Raw genomic sequence first — 15,996 nt, 5'->3', positions numbered from 1 at the left:
CTATGAGTAACTGTTCTTGGGCAGAAGCTTTCCCTATGGGCCGATGTCGCTATCTGCGTTTTGAAGGCTCCGACCATAGGCCGCTGTTAACCTACTTCAACGCCAATAAAACCAAAAAGAGAGGGCTGTTCCGGTTCAACAGAGCTCTAACGGAACAAGAGGAGGTAACTGAGGTTGTTGACATAGCCTGGAATGCATCCCCGCTGGATTCTGTTATCTCGAAGCTAAACAATTGTAGGAGAGGCATCATTAAGTGGGCTAAGGAAAAACAAGTGCAGAGTAATCTGGTGATCAAGCAGAACCAGGAAGCCTTAGAGAGAGCCCTATCTAGCCCATCGCCTGATGTGGTTAGGATTGAAAATCTCAATATGGAGCTCCGACAAGCTTATCTGGCCGAAGAACAAATCTGGCAACAAAGAAGTAGGATTCAATGGCTCAAGAAAGGAGATAGAAACACGGGCTTCTTCCACGCAGCAACCAGAACAAGGCGAACCATTAACTCAATCCCGGTTATTGAGGATATGCAAGGAGGAGCAGTGTATGAAGAACAGCAAATTGGTAGAGTGATCTCTGATTATTTCACTCAGATTTTTACTTCAAATGGGAATGGATCCTTCACACAGATTCAGGGACTTCTCGCAAGAAAGGTCACGCCAGAGATGAATGAGATGTTGACAACTATACCGAGCGATTCGGAGATTAGAGAAGCGATGAAATCTATCAATGGGGGTAAGGCGCCAGGGCCGGATGGTTTTTCAGCTACCTTTTATCAATCCTATTGGCACATAGTGGGCTCTGATGTAGTCAAGGATGTCCGAGAGTTCTTCACTACAAACCATCTGCACCCGCGACAGAATGAGACGCATATCAGACTTATACCGAAGGTTACGGGGCCGAGAACAGTGGCAGAGTATAGACCAATTGCTCTGTGCAACACGCACTATAAAATCATCGCTAAAATTGTCACAAGGAGGCTCAAACCGCTACTGCCTCAGCTCATCTCTAAGACACAATCAGCGTTCGTAGCGGGAAGAGCAATCACGGATAACGTACTTATCACTCATGAAACTCTTCATTTCCTGAGAACCTCTGAAGCAAAAAAGTATTGTTCCATGGCGGTGAAAACCGACATGAGCAAGGCGTATGATAGGATCGAATGGAGTTTCGTAAGAGAAGTGCTCACCCAGCTCGGGTTTGATCCGCTATGGATCTCTTGGATCATGAGTTGTATCGAGACAGTGTCCTACTCCTTTTTGATTAATGGATCACCGCAAGGATCAGTGAAACCATCTCGCGGGCTAAGGCAAGGCGATCCCCTATCTCCTTATATTTTTATATTTTGCACTGAAGTGTTGGCGGCTCTGTGCGATAAGGGACAAGCTGACGGCACACTTCCAGGAGTTCGGGTATGTCGGAACAGTCCACCGATTAACCATTTACTTTTCGCCGACGATACGATGTTCTTTTGTCAATCCAAGGCCTCTTGTGTTACAATGCTTATGAAGATCCTGAAGTTATATGAGTCTGTTTCTGGCCAGATGATTAACCCACAGAAATCAGCGATCACCTTCTCGGCCAAAACTCCGGCCACAGTCAGAGCAAGGGTCAAGGAAACAATGGTTATCTCTATGGAAGGAGGTATCGGGAAATACTTGGGCCTCCCCGAGCAGTTTGGCCGCCGGAAAAGGGACATCTTCGCCTCCATTCTCGACAGAATAAGACAAAAGGCTCATAGCTGGACATCGAGATACTTGTCAGGAGCTGGGAAACAAATTATGCTCAAGTCTGTCCTTGCTGCAATGCCCTGTTACGCAATGTCTTGTTTCAAGCTCCCGGTTTCTTTGTGCAAGCAAATTCAGTCCCTACTAACCCGCTTCTGGTGGGATGCAATGCCGGATAAGAAAAAGATGTGTTGGGTATCATGGGAGACGATGACACTGCCAAAATACGCAGGGGGCCTCGGGTTTCGAGACATCGGAACCTTCAATGATGCCCTGCTAGCGAAAATAGGATGGAGATTAATTAGAGAACCAACTTCCCTGCTGGCGCAAGTTCTGCTAGGGAAATATGCAAAAAATTCCACCTTCTTAGATTGCTCGATGCCCGCTACTGCTTCTCACGGCTGGAGAAGTATCTTGGCCGGAAGGGAGATATTGAGAAAAGGACTGAGTTGGGCTGTGGGGAATGGCGAGACAATTCGCCTTTGGGATGACCCCTGGCTCTCTTTCAGTACTCCGTCCAAACCAATAGGGCCGCCGACAAAAGAAAGCCTTGCTCTGAAGGTTAGCGACTTGATGTGCCCCCTTACAAATAGATGGGAACTGGAGAAAATCCGAAGGGTGTTACCTCAGTACGAGGAAGCTATCTTAATGATAAAAACCAGCTCTACACACTCCCGTGATACTATGTTCTGGATCCCGGAAAAGTCAGGGGTATACTCTACAAAAACAGGCTATGGCATTGGCATGATAGGCATCGGTACGAGCAACTCTGAGAATGATCCATTCAACTGGCTCAAGCATGTTTGGAATGTTAAAACTGCGCCGAAAATTAAGGAATTTCTCTGGAGGTTATTGAGAAAGGCGATCCCGGTTAGTGCAAACTTAGAGAGGAGAGGCATAGCAAGCTTTAACTGTAAAAAGTGTGATGGACAAGAAGACGATCTCCACGTCTTTCTCAAGTGCCCTCTAGCGGAGGAGGTATGGAGCATACTCCCGACAACACAAAAACCTTCAAGCTCCTTCGTATCAATCGCAGAGATGATAAAACAAGGGAGCAGCTTTGGCCCTTTACCACCTGTGGGAGTGACGTCCCCATTATGGCCATGGGCCCTTTGGAATCTGTGGAAGGCGAGAAATACTCTGATGTTTGAAAACAGAGCTTTCACAGCTAAGGAGATTGTGCTGAAGAGTATTAAGGATGCAAAAGAATGGTCTCAGACTCAAACTATTAATGAGGTGCCAATACCTCGACTTGTCTCTCTCAACCCAAATCATCAACGATCACCATGTCTGCCACCAACTTTCCAGCCAGGTACTCTGGTCGTTAAAGTAGATGCGGCTTGGGATGCCAAGACTGGTAAATGTGGGGTAGGAGGTATCTATGTTGGAGAAGGTTCGGTTCATCCTCCGGTGATCTCAGAAACCTTTAGTCATGTTTCGTCAGCTATTATGGCTGAAGCCATTGCTGTTCATCGCGCTGTGTCTAGCGCTGTCTATTCAAACGTCCGATCCTTGGCGGTTCTTTCTGATTCTTTATCCCTGATCAATCTATTGAAGAAGGGAGAGCATCAACCTGAACTGTTCGGTATCATGTTTGATATCTATCATTATGTTCCTCTCTTTGATATAATATCCTTTAACTTCATCTCCCGTAGCTTTAATTTCGAAGCAGACTTGGTGGCAAAGTCTGTTCTCGCTGAGTATGTAATGAACTCCAAGTTGGGAGTGGAAACTCTAGTTTAACTGAAATGAAATGTATGTTTGTTCAAAAAAAAAAAAAAAACAAGCGAGGTAAATCTTTATCTTGCATCAGTTACACCCCAAAAAAAAAATTTGGGAGACGAAATCTATTTTTTTGTAATCATTTATTTTTTGGTAAAGGAAATTGTTTTTTTTTTTATAATGAAAAAAAATAAACAAATGCTCTTAACGTGCGTTAGACTTCGACCTTTGAGTTATGTACAGAGTCTTTATAACAAGTCAAAACTGCGCTTTGGGTTTCTCTCTCAATCTCTCTCTCTTGTAACTTTTGAAACCTGTCATCATATTGTTCTGAACTAGGGTTCGTTGATCTAAATAGGTCAATAAGGTGTTTTGGCTCTATAGTAAACAGAGCAAGCAATAACAATCTGCGTGTTGCTTGTCTAGTAAGCTACCTGTTTGGTTTAGGGTTTACAAATGTCTCTGTTCCGACTGTTCTTCTACAAAAATCCTCCGGATCATCTTGTCGAGATCTCAGAGCGTGTCTATGGTATTCACTAGTCTCTGTTAGCTTTCAATTATTTATTTGGTCATACATAGTTTGTTCTATTTTTCTTATGAGTCATATGTTTTGAAGAGCAGTTCCACTGACCAGGTCTAAAATGCTCATCTCATATTCTTCTTCTTTGCAGCTTTTGACTGATGTTTCTCCCATGACTTCTTTGTTGTCATGGGAGAGAATGAGTAAAGACTGTACCTGGATGGCATCGTAGGCAGCTACAGGATCATTTCCCTTATGCATCTTTCTTGGTGTTCAACTTTAGAGAAGGAGACCAGCGGAGTCAAATATCTGATGTCTTGTCTCAACACGACATGACGGTTATGGACTATCCTAGTCACTACCAGAATTGCCCTCTCTTACCTCTCGAGATGATCCATCACTTTTAAAAATCAAGCGAGAGCTGGTTATCATTGGAAGGTCAACCAAATGTTCTGTTGATGCATTGCGAAAAAGGTGGTTGGCCTGTTCTTGCTTTTATGTTATCAGGACTATTATTGTATAGAAAGCAGTATCAGGAGGAGCAGAAGACTCTCGAGATGGTACAGAAACAGGCTCCCAAGGATCTTCTTCATCAATCGTCTCCTCTAAATTCCCAGCCTTCTCAACTCAGATATCTTCACTACATTTCTAGAAGAAATTTAGGCCCTGATTGGCCTCCTTCGGCCACACCTCTTCTTTTGGATTGCTTGATTCTCAGAGATTTCCCACATTTTGTGGGAAGTAACCAGTTTTACGGGTTTATGGTCAGGACCCTAAAGCCAGAGCCAACAGAAGTTCCATACTTCTCTTTTCCACACCCAAAGACAGAGAAACACACTCGTCTCAACCAACAGGTACTTTTCAAACCATTTTATCTTTGTGACATAATATGAATATGATCATCAATTCATCACACTGTGCACAAGACATTGTTTAGCTAATATATGCTTTCCAATTGAACTTAGGACGGTGGTGTAGTTTCCACATCTATTTTATATATGTGATTTATTATACCAGGCTAAACGATTCTCTAAAAAGTAATGCTCATTATTTTGATGTTATCTGCAGGAAGAGTGTACCCTAGTGAAGTTAGATATCCAGTACTGCCGTGTTCAAGGGGATGTTGTTCTGGAGTGTATAATCTTGCATGATGATTTGGTGCGTGAGGAGATGGTATTTAGGGTCATGTTCAACACAGCATTTGTACGTGGTAATGTTTTAATTGTCCAACGCGATGAGATGGATATGCTTTGGGATGCCAAGGACCAGTTCCCAAAGGAATTTAATTAATGCAGAGGTAAAACCATTGTGAAAACTACAACAAAAATGTCATTAAATACAACAAAAGCAATGCGTAATGCATCACGCAAAGCCCATCCACCTCATCAGATGCATGGCCCACTACCTCCCCCAACGCGTGGACTAGCACCAATACCTCCTGTTTGTGAACCGTTTGTGGGGCCGCCACCCCCACCACCATGTGGTACAGGAGCTGCAGTTGATCCCAAGGGTTCAGGCCTTCTACGTCCAATGTATGGAGCACCAACACCACCACCTCCACCACCGATGCGTGGACGGTAAGTCACCTCTTTGGAAGTCGATCACCAAAAGAAAGTAGTAGAATCAGAGGTTTTCTGGCTGCATTGGATTTGACGTAAATAGACTAGCGTTAGTCTTATATCTACAAACATTTCTTGTGATCATCTTCTTCTGTAACAAAGAGAATACTCTCTCTAGTTGCTCTTAAGTTTGATTAGTCTCTTTTTTTTTTCACAACTTTGTGATTTCATGTGTGGTTTGTTACAGTCTTTTCTTTCCCTAGATTGGTCCGGTTCGACCGGATGGTTTCTGTTGGTTGTATATTTTTGGACGAAAAAGATTACAAACCAAATTGCTAAATATTTCTTACCAGAGATCTCCTATAATTTTTGATTTGATACTTGAAGGAAACAAATGTATAAATGTATGGATATAAATATGTCAACCGAAAACATAAACAGAACAGAGTAGAGTAGATAGAAAGAAATAGAGATTCTTTCTTCATAAAAGAACAAGAGGAAGAAAACACATAACAAGAGAAGAGTTTCAACAGTCGAAATTTGTAAAATGAGAGCTTTGGAGAGCTTCTTGTAGGAGTTCATGATCATCCCAAGAATCACGATACGTCTCAAGATTTTCTTGTGAATTGGTGAGAGCTGACAAACAAAGTTGCTTTCTCCATTCTTCCAAATGCGGAAACCCAACATAATCCGCATACTTGTCGCAATACTATATAAGAAAATCAACAGTTCAATATAGATTAAGTTTTATTAAATAAGTTAAAACATATTTTTCTTAGTACCGTGAAATCAGCAATGTCGTGAGTGTTGTGTTTAGGGATACCGGCGAGATCTCTAGACCGGTAAAAGTCGGCGACAGATTGCAACATCTGGTCGGGAGAAGGAAGAGATGACTTTCCAGACAACACTTGTGCTATCCACTTTGCTTGTGCTTCAAAGAATGGGAATCCTATTAACTGCCAAAACACCATTATTTTATTTAGTGAGTTTTAGAAAATGAAAAGATTAATTTAGTTACTTGAACCAAAAGTAAGTAGAGAGAGAGAGACCTTTCTGGGGATTCCGACAAAGGAGAGAGAAGGGGAGAGACAAGGAGGGAAAGTATGTTCGAAGAGTGGGCCCACTCTATCATCATCCACTTCTACTCTTCCTTTACTCTCAAGAAATGGAAACTTATACGAGTACCTGTTTTTTGGTCCCCCCAAATATATTTAAATTAATACGGTAAAAAATTGTATAGTAGTATAACCCAAGAACTAGGGAAGTGAAATTTATCGAGGAGACCAATGGTGAAAAAAAGATTTGTAGCCCACTCAACACGACATTACGAGTCCCACCACAATTGAGTTTAATAGACAACATATAGCTTTAGGTTCAGTAATTTATATCTTATGTATGATCGACATTATTTCATTCGATATGATTTTCTCGTAGAACTAAGACATAAGTTACGCAATATCATGCAGATCCTAATGATTCAACCATACTTTATTGTTGCTTTGTCTCCTTTTTATTTTATTTTTCTTAAATTGAAGCAATATGATTTTATGATGTCGATGAAGACCTCGATCATACCCCACAAAGTCATGTAGTAGTTAATTAAACTGAACTTAACGTTCAACAATTACGGTTAAAGCACTATCTTAGTAGCCTTAATCACCATATGTTAATTTGTCTTATCTAACGGAAACAAAAGGTAGCAAGTTAGACTACTTTAATAGGTGTGAATATTAGTTTTCTAATCATTATTAATCAATATATAAAGATGAGATGTTCTTGTTTTATCCAATCTATCTTACCCGGTGCAATATAAAATTGTATCAGCGACGACCCAAGTTCCATCCACAAAAATGACTCTCCCATCATCTTCTAAAGATTCAATCTACAAAACAAAAATCAAAGAATTGAACTTTTAAATCCAATTATAAACATAAGATTAAACATAACATATATATAACATTTTAAAAAACATAACATATATACTAAAGTAAATAGAACCTGTGGGTGAAGAAGAAGGTTTTGGTGTTTGGAAATGACTTTGGAGAGTCCAGAAGATATGTCAAGTGACTTAGCACTTAAATGAACTTCCTTTGCCACTTCCACAAGCTCCATTGATATGTCTTGTCCACTCATTGAGTTCCCAACTACCACCACAACCTACATCACCATTGTCATTATCATAACCATCAACATCATTGTCTTCACCAAATATAATTCAGATACATATAGAGAGAGAGATTTAATCACCTCATTACGAAATGGATCAGGCACTCGGTAAACATGGCTATGAACTTGCTTCCTTTTCCAAGAGTCCATTCCTACAATTGATAGGACATATTTTTACCATTGAAAATCCACTCAAATAATCAACATAATGTCAACTAGTACTATGTTTACTATATATTGATAAAATTATTAAATGAAGTTTATACTATAACGATTTAAACCAATGATTAATAAGTACCTTTTATAGAGGGCAGTCTAGGGTGGGAGTAATGACCAGTAGCAACAACAACAGCATCAAAGATCTCTTCAATGACCTTACCACTTGATTTCTCTCTACTCCTCACAATCCATCTCCTCACATCTTCCCTTTTTTCTTCTTCCCCTACAAACTCAACCCTAACATTGAACCTAATCATCTCTCTTATCCCAAAAGCTTCACTGAAGTCCTTTAGATACAACCAAAGCTCCTTATGCCCTGGAAACCTCCTCATATCTCTCCCTTTCTTCGCCAAAAATGGAAAATCTGAATAACCCATTATCTCTCTCGGTGAGGTTAGCCTCAAGGAAGAGTAAATGCTGCTATGGACCTTAAGTGTATCATTAGTAGGAACGCTACTTCCTCCTAAAGGATCTTCTTCTTCTACGTTTGGTTGATACAACCATTGACCTCCTACGTCGTCGTTTTGCTCCATCACCACCACTTTATGTCCTTCTTTTCTTAGCTCCCTCGCTGAGACTAGCCCAGACGGTCCAGCTCCGATCACACAAACCTTCTTTGATCGGCTCCTTGATGCTTCTGATGATGTGACCGAAACCATTCTTGTTAATTTTTCCTTCGCTTAGAGAGATTTTGAAGAAAATAAGGATTTAATATGGCTTGTTTATTTGGTTTTGTTGGGTAGTCTCTCGCGGGATGTTGTTTTTATAGTTGAAATTATGATTCTCTTCTTTGGGGTTAAACTAAGACTTTCTCACTACTACTACTCGATACGTCTTTTTTTTATTTTGTCTACTTTTTTATTGGTTACGTAATTATTTCACATTTACATATATATAATGAACTCTGACCGATCCACCAACGATATGAATATTTATTGAACAAGATCCTTTAGAAAGAAGTAGGAGTATTTATTTAGTTTCATTTTTGTCCTTTTAAAAGCAAAAGAGAATTATAGTTATGAATTGGAAAATAATCATTTTCCTTAGGAAACAATTTTAAAATTCTATATCATTGCTTCGGCATTTGATTTCTTATTGGTAAAACTAGCCTAGCTAGCTTCAAAAGATGAATTTAAGAATATGATATCACTTAAGAAAATGTAAATATTTTTGGAGTACTTGTATTCTCTCAGTCGAATTTGAGCACAATTTTTTTTTTCTGGTAAAATAATTTGAGCACAATTTTCTCTCCAGATGATTATATTACTAATTTTTTCCTTCAAAAAATATACTCAGTCTAGATTTTTTGTTCCATACATTCACAAAGACGTTTTTTACAGATACTAGAACAGATATATGATTGTTTAGTATACAATATAATGAATTATTCATCAAAAGAAGTTAGAAAGATACGTGTATATTAAGCCTGAGATTAATATATGTGAAATTTTTAAAACACCCTAAACAATTAGTACGAGTCAGCTACTAATATCAAACTTTAAAAATAAGAAAATGTGTAACAAAAAGTAACTAAACCCTTTCCGACGAAGTTAAAAGAAATGTGAAAACAGTCTTGAGACGCACAATAATGTTTTGTGTCCCTCTTAATCAAAGAAACTCCTTGCTGTTAAAAGTTGTACTTAGGGTTTGTTGGAAACATTACCTACCTATATATATATATTCTACCAATATATCTATATTATTAAAAGAGTACACATTTAAAAATGTTCTTACTTCATTAATTAAAATTCTTTTTTTTTATTGTCTTTTTCAGTTGCATTTATGAAATATCCTAAAACGAATAAAACTGCCTAATTTATTACTTGTATTTTCAGTTACATTAATGAAATATGTTTAAATGAATTTAAACTTCATATTTTATTGTTTGTCTTTTTCAGTTACCTTAATGAAATATCCTTAAATAAATTTGGACATAATGTTTTTTAATCAATCAAAAAAACTCATGAGTTATCCTTACGTGCATAATTTTAATAATGAAGATTTTTAAAAACGTGCATCATTAAAATGTTACCTAAAACATGCAGCACTAATATATAACATGCATCAATAAAATTAGAATTTGACTCACACAATTGTACGGATATTATTTTCAGTTGATTAAATTTAAAAATAATTATTTATTCAAAAATATTTAAGAATGACTATGTTTTTAAAAATTATATGGTATTATTTGCTCATAACTCATTTGTCATTTGATAAATTGTTAGAAAGAAAATTTTAGCATAATATAACTCAGTTGTCATTTACTAAATTTATGGTTTTTATTTTTATTTTTTATTATTTAATTATAATATTTTCATTTTATATTTGAAAGATAAATGAATTTTCTTTCAAACAATATTTTTGTAAATGTATTTTTTAAAAATAATCAATTAAAATTGTTATTATCATTGAATATCATTATTTTTGACATAATTTGAGTTTTCGTTTACATCAAAACTTATCATGTTTTAGGATAATTTTAATTTAAAATATAATTTTCATATTTTTCAAACAATTTCTGAAAATATTTTTTAAATATTTTGTTATAATTGTTAAAAAAATATTGAGTTGCATTTCAAATAAAAAGATAAAGATATTAAAAATATTCTAATTAAATGTAAAATTTAATATAGTTTTAAGAATATTGTCAAAATAAAAAAAATTACACATAAAATAATCATGATTTTTGTTAACTGGACGGATCATTATTTATATGATATCACACACGAAAGAAAAATTTCTGTTTTTAAAATTATCTAATTAACTCTATACTCATTTTTTATATTTTTTATATGATATCACACATTCGTAAAAAAAATGATAGTTTAAGATGCAAAAAAAAAAATTTTACTTAATGAATATAATATGAACGAATATTACAAATATATCATTTAATAAAATAAATAATTAAAAATTAAAAATTCATACCACGCTGGCGCGCGGATCAGATTCTAGTACACATTATATTAAGATATGGTCGTTTAATTATGTTACTTCCGAATAAATGAGAGAATATGTATTAAATAACTATTAGATTGTATTAAATAACTATTAGATTATTTCATACCGTAAATATATAAAAAAAATCAAAAACATTTGTGTTTTGAACTCGAGTGTTATTCGATTTACTTGTGTGGATTTACGTAAGTTTTTAATGAATTTAACACTACCTCTCGTGTTTAATTCCATAAATTCCTTTGTTTTTTTCTTTGACAAAGACCATAAATTCCTTTGTTTCTTCTGCCTTCTAGTCTTCGTTTGATATAAATTGTTTTAATGTTTTTTCATATTGGAAATGCTGAATCGCTGATAATAATCTTCTATTTTTTAATTCAGAGTTGATCACATGGACTGTCTTATAAAGATTACTAACGAGTCTGCACCTTATTGGTAGCATGCGTTCAGATCTTGTCTACTTCCTGCACTGTTAATATAACTAAAATCTATACGGGTGGGCTGCCTGCACATGAAGTTTTGAGAGCGAATATATGCATGAGTAGTGCTGATCTCATCAAGTTAGAGGAGAATCTTTGCACATTCATTTTTTCTTTTTGGTTGTTAATACGGATGCATAATAGTCCATCTTGTGACTGAAAGGGCTGAACATTGTACGCATTTCGATATGTTTTTAAACTTCAGCTTCTACATTAGGAGGTTTAACTAAATAGACTTTATGTTTCACTGATTGAGAAACGTTTGTACAATACTGTTTGAATGTAATGCCAATCGAACCAGAAAACTAAACTAACTGATAATCTTGACTAAACCCGAGACACTTGATATTTTAGTTTTCTTGGTCACGGTTCATTCACTTGCTATTTTGTTTATTAATAATATACTAATCACGAATGGTCGAATACGTCACGTATACATACATACATACATAATATCATATGTAAATATTATAAGCATTTATATGCACAACAAAATTATTGAAGTTGGGAGTTGAATACTGATATGGGCCTCCACCATGTAAGAGTAATTCTTGAAGGCAAGGGAACATAAGCAATTATTTCACTAGATCTTATCATGATACCATCCTACAACTACATGCATGCCCCCTCACGAAAACCAAACTCTGATTTAACAAAAAAAAAACCAAAAAAAATAATGAAAGAGGGAAATTTTATCTCGTGAAAATTGAATTGTATAGGAATGGAACCAAACTTTATTGCATGCAACAAGTTGGTTTCATGGTGTAATCAAACTTAAAATATGTTTTCTTTAAATTTTATCAGGTTAATATATAAGAAATGTGTGTTTTGAAAATATTATGATAGTTGATGAAACTCAGGTTCTATCTATATATTAAGCATGTGAAAACACATGATCATTGCAATTTATATACAATTAAAATCCGTTTTCTAAAAATAGCGATCATGCTAATGTGTGCTTAGTATACACTTTTATTAATGGAACTAAATTAATTAATAGAAAAAAGAGTGTAACTGAAATAAAACGTCATCCAAGTTTTAGTTTATGTGCGCGCGCATGTCAAACTTGAGGAGACAACACTCACGCGCTATCTGTGTAAGGCCCATGTTGTAGTATGAGGCCCATTCCTACGTTCAATTTTAGCGTCAGCCCCCCCACTGTGAGATTAATTTGTTGAGAATTTAATATTTAGAGAAATTAATTCTAGTATTTTTAAGTCAATTAAAAGTTTAAAACCAACAAAAAAATCGGTTCTGAATCTTTCAAACCAGTAGAAATGATGATTCTCTCATCAAAGTTGAAGACAAGGGACCGCTTTGCTTCATTGTCAAGAAACTGCCGAGTAACAAAGCTTCCAATCCAAGCAAGCCTGATAATTTGGTCACAGAGAGATGCAAACACCTTTGCTTTGGGCCTTTGGCATATCAAACTCTTCAAAATGTCATTTGAGAACTTTACACCTCTTAGTGATGCATTAAAGGCTATCTCAAGAAAGTTTTTATTTTGCAATACACAAATCTTCAAAGAAGAAATCAGATACTGTAAAATAGATAACTTCATTGAAAATTTTACATGACAGGATCCATAAAGAAACAAACCATTCTTCCCACTGTATCTCTCATTCACAAGTTATATAACTTTCTTCACCAAATCAAGCTCAAGGGACTAGCCTTCAACAACTTGTGAAGATGTGGATTTGCTCTGTACCTTCTTCTTCTTCTGAGATGTCATCTCATTATCTTGAAGAGAGATTACAGTTTCAAAGGCACCAACCAACGCTTTAACTTTACTCTTCCTCACTTCTTCAAGCTTATTCACAGTCTCTTCAATCACATTATTGAAAAGCGTCTGCAGCTTCTTCTTGGCTTCCACTTTCCTATGCCTCAAAACAACTTTCTCTCTTTTACCTTCGCCGCTGTTATAACTACTCACCTTCCCAACATCTTTTTTCAGGCTCTTCTTCTTCTTGTTCCCGTCGCTTCTGAGCTTTGGTTCTTGAACAACTCTCTTCTTGAACTTGATGGATGTTGGAGTAGAATCTTCTTGTTTCGGTTCAAGAACTTTCCCTTTCCTGAAACTCACGGGCCTCGTTGGAGGACCAGAAGCAGGAGGAGGAGTGACCTTTAAACCAATCCTCTTTGGCTTAGTCACAAGAGTTGCAGAACCACTCTCTTTCTTCTCAGAGAGACTAGTCTTGGACCTTGAAGTAGTCTTTCTTATTGGCCTAGGATCTGATTTAGTAACCCTTGGTTCTTTAACCTCCTGAGAGGATGGTGACAAAGACGGTATAAGTGTAGGAGTTCTTTGTCTTAAAATCTTCTTCACAGAAGATTGCTGAATCTCACTCTTAACACTTGTGACGATCTTCTTCTCCTCAATACTAGATTCAACAACGTACAAAGTCTTCTCCGATACATCATCACATCTAACCGTCTCATCAATCTTCTCTTTCTTCTTGAGACTCTTCACAAGATCCTCTTTGGAAGATCTTGAAGCCTGCTTCTCCATTACATCATCACATCTAACCACCTCATCAGTCTCCGTCTTCTTCTCTTTCTTCCTGAGACTCTTCACAAGATCCTCTTTAGAACTCTTGCTCTCGCTGATCCTAGGAGACTTCTTAACATCAAGGCTTGTCTTCTTGGCCATTCTTACACCACCAGCAGGTGAATCACTCTGAGTGACACTACTCTTTGTTTCACTTCTCTTAGCGCGTTGTAAACCATCAGAAGATTTGACAACCTCACTAGTAGCAGCAGAAGCAGCAGCATCTCTCTTTGCAACCTGCAAAGACTTCCTCACCGAACTCAAACTCTCACCTTCAACATCCTTTTTCTTAACCAACTTCCACGGTTTGACCACCAAATCTTCCTCACGCCTCTTCCCGTGTTTACAAAGATCATGAGTAGAGCTCGTTTGGTTCCCACGGTAACGCGTTTGAGCCTGAGCTTTACCTAACGCTCCAGTCGAGTGCCGTCTCGGATTCACATTACCATTGGACACTGCAGCTGGAGGATGAGGAGGAGGAAGAAGAACATCCTCAACCATTAGAGGTGGCATTGTTTCAACAGAGGTTTCTTGAATGATCTCAGCATCACGGATACAACAATGCTCATCTGGTATCATCTCTTTAACTTGAGAAACATTCTCTTCAGCCATTGCAGTCTATCAGAACTGCATAGACAGATCAATATTTAACATTACTGATGGATCCAGTGATCATCAAATTCAACAAAAAAATTTATTACTAAAACATATGATAGATCAAGTGTGTCTCGATGCTAAACTGTTCGGATCAAATCGAATAAACCACATTCAGACATATTTTGAGGATGAAAAGTCTACCATGATTGAATCTTTTGGTTCCATTAGATGAAGTAATCTCTTAACTCTTAACAGAGATTAAGACTTAATTAAAGCTAAAGCACTAGTTTAGGATCTCAAGATATGGTTATGATTAGAACACAGTAACATAGTCAACTGTAACAGATACAAGTAGAAAGTTGTTGTTACCTTTTAGATCTTCCCAATGATTCAAACTGAAGAACATAAACTAAGAAAACCTGAAAAAAAATATAGTTTTGGAGAGTTGCTATTAGTAGTTGCCCAGAAGATGATGAATGAAGAATGATCTGAAAAGTTTCAGAGGAACAATAAAAAACGAGAAAGTTAGATTTGATTTTTTTTAGGAAGAAAAAAAAATACACACAGAAATTGGACGGTCAAGAAAGAGAGGGAAGGAGAGAATCTTTTGACATTTTTTTTGTCCCCTAATTTTTTTATTTTATTTTGGGATGTTTAATGCAACTAACACTTTGTTTAATATGTTTAATGCAATTGTTTAATAGTCCGTATTAATAATAATGTAATAATATATTGCCATAAGATATTCTTAAATTAATGTGGCTATGACAGATCGGTGATAAGAAACAAGTCTTTTTGTATTTTTGTAAAGAATGATGCTTGCCGCGATGGACCGACTTTGGCTTCTTTTGATTATTATATTGAAAAAGATAAGATCTAAGATGCTGACTTCCAAAATAACACAGAGGTGCTCTAAAATCATTTCTTAATAATTCGTGCCAAACAATATAATATATTCCAAAAATAATATTATGCGTAAGTGAAGTACAGTATATACCTAAATTCTACTAAACATGTTGTGAAATAATAATATCAAAGTTGTTTGATTTTTGTATACTACCAACCAAATCGTAACCGGGATTAAATACACATTAAACTAAGTTTTAAATTAATCAACTAATCAAAATATCAAATGCTTAAGCCATTTCAGCTGTATCAGTTAGAGTAGTCTTTCACGGTTTCACCATTAACGATCATATATCAAGAATAGGCTTTCTAACAGCCTTAATTGTGAGAAGGGCCGGGCCTGTATTATATCTGAGGCCCAAAAAAATTCAATTTCTGTTTGCTGATTCTAGAAAGGTGACAGACTTGAATAATTGGTGTGTGTCACGAATATAAAGTAGCTTACCAAATTGTTCACAAAGACTTTTCAACATTGCGTGGTCCGTAAAGCATGAGTTAGTAGGAAAAATAATTTGGATCTAAAAAAGTAGGATAAAGCTAGTTGCATTATAGGTTCATGCAAAGAATAGACTATGTCACTATGGTACTAGGAAATTAGGAA

At 36.4% G+C, this 15,996-nt stretch overlaps 2 protein-coding genes across 2 annotated transcripts; both read right to left on the bottom strand.

The window, feature by feature from the left end:
- Positions 1-5,917: 5,917 nt before the first annotated feature.
- LOC106449597 (flavin-containing monooxygenase FMO GS-OX-like 9) lies at positions 5,918-8,766 on the bottom strand. Its single transcript, XM_013891336.3, has 7 exons — positions 7,987-8,766; positions 7,770-7,840; positions 7,521-7,679; positions 7,322-7,404; positions 6,572-6,707; positions 6,305-6,478; positions 5,918-6,231 (listed from the first exon to the last, which is right to left on the bottom strand). Exons 1-7 carry the CDS (start codon positions 8,564-8,566, stop codon positions 6,049-6,051), a joined length of 1,386 nt encoding a protein of 461 aa, XP_013746790.1. The 5' UTR covers positions 8,567-8,766; the 3' UTR covers positions 5,918-6,048.
- Positions 8,767-12,882: 4,116 nt separating this feature from the next.
- Positions 12,883-15,143, bottom strand: LOC106419000 (triadin-like). Its single transcript, XM_013859743.3, has 2 exons — positions 14,859-15,143; positions 12,883-14,519 (listed from the first exon to the last, which is right to left on the bottom strand). The coding sequence occupies exon 2, from the start codon at positions 14,502-14,504 to the stop codon at positions 13,011-13,013; it is 1,494 nt and encodes a 497-aa protein (XP_013715197.2). The 5' UTR covers positions 14,505-14,519; positions 14,859-15,143; the 3' UTR covers positions 12,883-13,010.
- Between the last annotated feature and the right edge of the window lie 853 nt (positions 15,144-15,996).

The sequence above is a fragment of the Brassica napus genome, chromosome C9, assembly GCF_020379485.1.
Source record: "Brassica napus cultivar Da-Ae chromosome C9, Da-Ae, whole genome shotgun sequence".
Classification (NCBI taxonomy): domain Eukaryota; kingdom Viridiplantae; phylum Streptophyta; class Magnoliopsida; order Brassicales; family Brassicaceae; genus Brassica; species Brassica napus.
Note: the sequence above shows the minus strand (reverse complement) of the source record. Positions and strands in the feature narration are given on the sequence as shown.